Source organism: Geotrypetes seraphini, chromosome 5 (genome assembly GCF_902459505.1).
Source record: "Geotrypetes seraphini chromosome 5, aGeoSer1.1, whole genome shotgun sequence".
Classification (NCBI taxonomy): Eukaryota; Metazoa; Chordata; class Amphibia; order Gymnophiona; family Dermophiidae; genus Geotrypetes; species Geotrypetes seraphini.
In genome coordinates this window covers 88,440,268-88,443,768 of record NC_047088.1, presented here as the reverse complement: position 1 = coordinate 88,443,768, position 3,501 = coordinate 88,440,268, and the positions used below count along the sequence as shown (strand labels likewise).

The 3,501-nt window shown below is 40.7% G+C and overlaps 1 protein-coding gene across 1 annotated transcript; it reads left to right on the top strand.

The window, feature by feature from the left end:
• The first annotated feature begins 2,209 nt into the window (after window positions 1-2,209).
• Window positions 2,210-3,205, top strand: LOC117360320 (olfactory receptor 6C3-like). Its single transcript, XM_033944016.1, has one exon. It carries the CDS (start codon window positions 2,210-2,212, stop codon window positions 3,203-3,205), a length of 996 nt encoding a protein of 331 aa, XP_033799907.1.
• The last annotated feature ends 296 nt before the right edge of the window (window positions 3,206-3,501 follow it).

Here is a 3,501-nt window from a genome sequence, read left to right as displayed (position 1 = left end):
TCTGGCATCTCTCTCATTTCCTTTTCTTCCATCTTTCCCTCTCCCTCTATGATCTGACATCTCCCCCTTCCTTTTCCCTTAGGCTGGTATACCTTCCTCCTTCCCTTCAAGTCCTGGCATCTCCTTTCATTCCCTCCCTCATCTTCCTTCTCCCTCCAGCTGGGTACAGCAACACTCTCCCCTGCAGCTCTGGATTTCCCCACACCTGCTCCCCCAAAATTTCCATGCTTCTGTTCCTCTTCTTCCTTCCTCCCTCCCTCCGCGGGACCCTGCGGCACCATCAACTCTTACTTCCTCTAACGCCAGACCTGTAGCTCCGGATTTTCCACACCTGCTCCCCCCCAGATCGCTATTATTTTAAATGTTATGGCAGCCGCGGTGCTATATCCATCAGAGTAGACTTCTAACCTCAGCCTGCCCCGGAACTCTTACTGCAGCAGCCGCCCCTCTAGGCGGGAACAGGAAGTCACTGATGCAGTAAGAGTTCCGGGGCTTGCAGAGGTTAGAAGTCTCCTCTGATGGATACATTGCCGAGGCTGCCATAACATTTAAAATAATAGCAATCTTGGGGGGGGGGGAACAGGTGTGTGGAAGTCCGGAGCTGCAGGGCCGGCGTTATACACAGTGAGAACAGGACAGCTAAGCGTCCGACGTCGTCTTCAAAACCGGGCTGGCTGTGCACCCCCCCAAGGCATGCACCCGGGGTGGACCACCTCCCCCCTTTGTATGCCACTGGGTGGTCTGAAGGATCAAATTACCATACTGTTGAACAGTTTGTTATCACAGTGAAAGTAGTTATTGACATAGCCAAGTGAGGTGCTACACTGATAACTGACTTTGCCACTGGCGTTACCACAAACCCAGTGCAGTGTGAGGCCTTGTTACAAGGAGTTGAATAGCATCACAGACTTTATTCTGACTATCACAAGAAGACATTGAGGGCTTGATTCTTAAAACAGCATCCAGATTGGAGGTGGCGGTAGGCATCCCACCGCCATCTAACAAACCAGTCGTGAGACAAGTTTTCTAAAAAACATTTGATGGGGTGAAGGTTGCCTACAATATAGGTGGGGTTCGCATGCATATAGAGGCACCTAGGCATGCCTATGCATGTCTAAGGCCTGCAAAGGTGTGATTTATGCTGGAAGTGGCCTTAGGCATCCATAGGCATGCCTAGGCATTTCTCGTAGGTGTAAATTTGATGCTTTAAATGTAGGTTTGTAAAATGCTGGACTACATTTAAGGCATCTGTAGAGGAAAATCGACTTGATTCTGGATGTGGCGCCTACCGGTGACTGACGTGTTACTCGCCTGTGTTGCAGGTGCCTACCATGGCAGGCACTGTTTCCAGAATCAGGCCCTGAATGCTTGCATATTTGGAACGCCATTGGTAGATGACTACATCAAAGTGAACATGTTTGCTATTAGTGAACTATGTTAAATTTCTGTAATTTTCCACAATAAAATGCAGATGTTGAAAGTTCATTTAAACAATATACTGCTTGATTTTTTTTTTGCATAAAATGTCTTTTTATCAATGTATCATTGATGTGTGTGAAAACATTAAAGCTATAATTATATAATCAAGAACTTTGTCCATTAAGCAAACATAATAGCAAATTTTAAGAAAAACAAAGCTTTATGTAATCAGTGGCTTTGAAGGACCACAAGATTGGCTTAGAAGGACCCCAAGATGGGCTTTAAAGTTAAAAAAAAATATTTTCTGATCAAGCACAAACAAATTAATGGGAAAAATTTCAGAATTCACACAGTTTTTCCAACTTTTGTTTTTTCTGGACAGCCTTAATATATCTACTTACACAATAGCTCTTTGGCAGCATTTTGGGATATACACACCTAAGTATAAAAATACAGTACATGTATATATACAAGTATCATAATCATTTGCATGCATAATCTGTAAATAAATATTAGTGCCCATTTATAGAATTACTCCCATAAAACACACATGCATTTACATCTTCTTTGGAGTAAGTGTAATTATGTGCATTTATATTTGTGTGCTATTAAGACTAGATCTGGGGAGTTTTTTTTATAGTCACAAAAGTATCAATGTTTTCATTGTCTCACAGACTTAACCTAAGCAACTTTTCGGATTTCCTTCATAGGTTTCCTTCTATAATATCAAACATATAGCTAGCTTTATTTTATTTTTCTCTTTTTACCCTTATTTTAACAGCTAATCAGAATGGAAGAAATATTACAGATGAATTACACTGATGTAACAGAATTCATCATTCTGGCATTCTTTGAGCTTCCTGAGATGCAGCTCCTCCTTTTCCTTGTGTTTTTGATTATTTATGTTATGTCTTTGACAGGGAACCTTCTTATTATAATCACAGTTTGCTCTGATTCCCACTTGCACAGCCCCATGTTCTTCTTCCTCATCAATTTGTCCTTCCTAGAAATCTGTTATGTGACTGTCACTGTGCCTAAATTGTTAGCAGTGCTCATAGCACAGAATAACTCCATCTCTTTCACACAGTGTATAATACAGATGTATCTGTTTATGGTCTGCACTGATACTGAGGCCTACCTTCTCACTGCCATGGCCTATGATCGTTATATTGCCATCTGCAAACCATTGCATTACACCATCATTATGAACAAGAAGGTCTGTATAATTCTAGCCATTGTTTCCTGGATGATTGGATTTTTAGATGTAGCTCCTCAAGTTACTTTAATATCACAATCATTTTTCTGTAAATCCAATGAAATTAACCATTTCTTCTGTGACATGACAGCACTAATGACCCTGTCATGTTCAGGGACCACTGCCATTGAGAATATAAATTATATTGTAGGCATTCTTTTAGGTTCAACTTCATTCTTATTAATAATTATATCATATGTGTACATTATTTCTACTGTATTAAAACTTCACTCTGCTAAAAGTAGACATAAGACCTTTTCTACCTGTTCCTCTCACCTTACAGTTGTTCTATTATTTTATGGAACCACAGTAGCTGTGTACTTGAGACCTCAGTCTGCTTACTCCATGAACCTGAACAAACTGCTTACTGTAGTGTATATAACTGTAATTCCACTGTTCAACCCTTTAATTTATAGTCTGAGAAATAAGGAATTGAAAGAAATTTTATGTAAAACAATCAGGAGAACTATTTTTCTTCCAGAAATAATTAAATGCTGCACACAGCATTTGGTTACAGCATTTCAACGTTAAGTAAACAGTATGGATGGAAATTTCATAAAAGGGTTCCTATTTGAAAAGTCTAAGAACATACTTATTACATATAGGCAATCATTGGATTATGAATGGCTGACTTTTGTTGGACTCATAGTTACGAGCAAGAGTCTTGCTAGTCCCTTCCATGTCCCACTTAGCCTCTTCATCTCCCTTCCTTGTCCCCACTTGCCCTTTTCTCTCCCTCCTTCTCTCCATTCTGGGTCCCAAGTTCGTGGCCCCCTCCTGCGGGTGTGTACCTGTGTTTTGGTTAGCACTCTCCTCCTGTTGCCTTT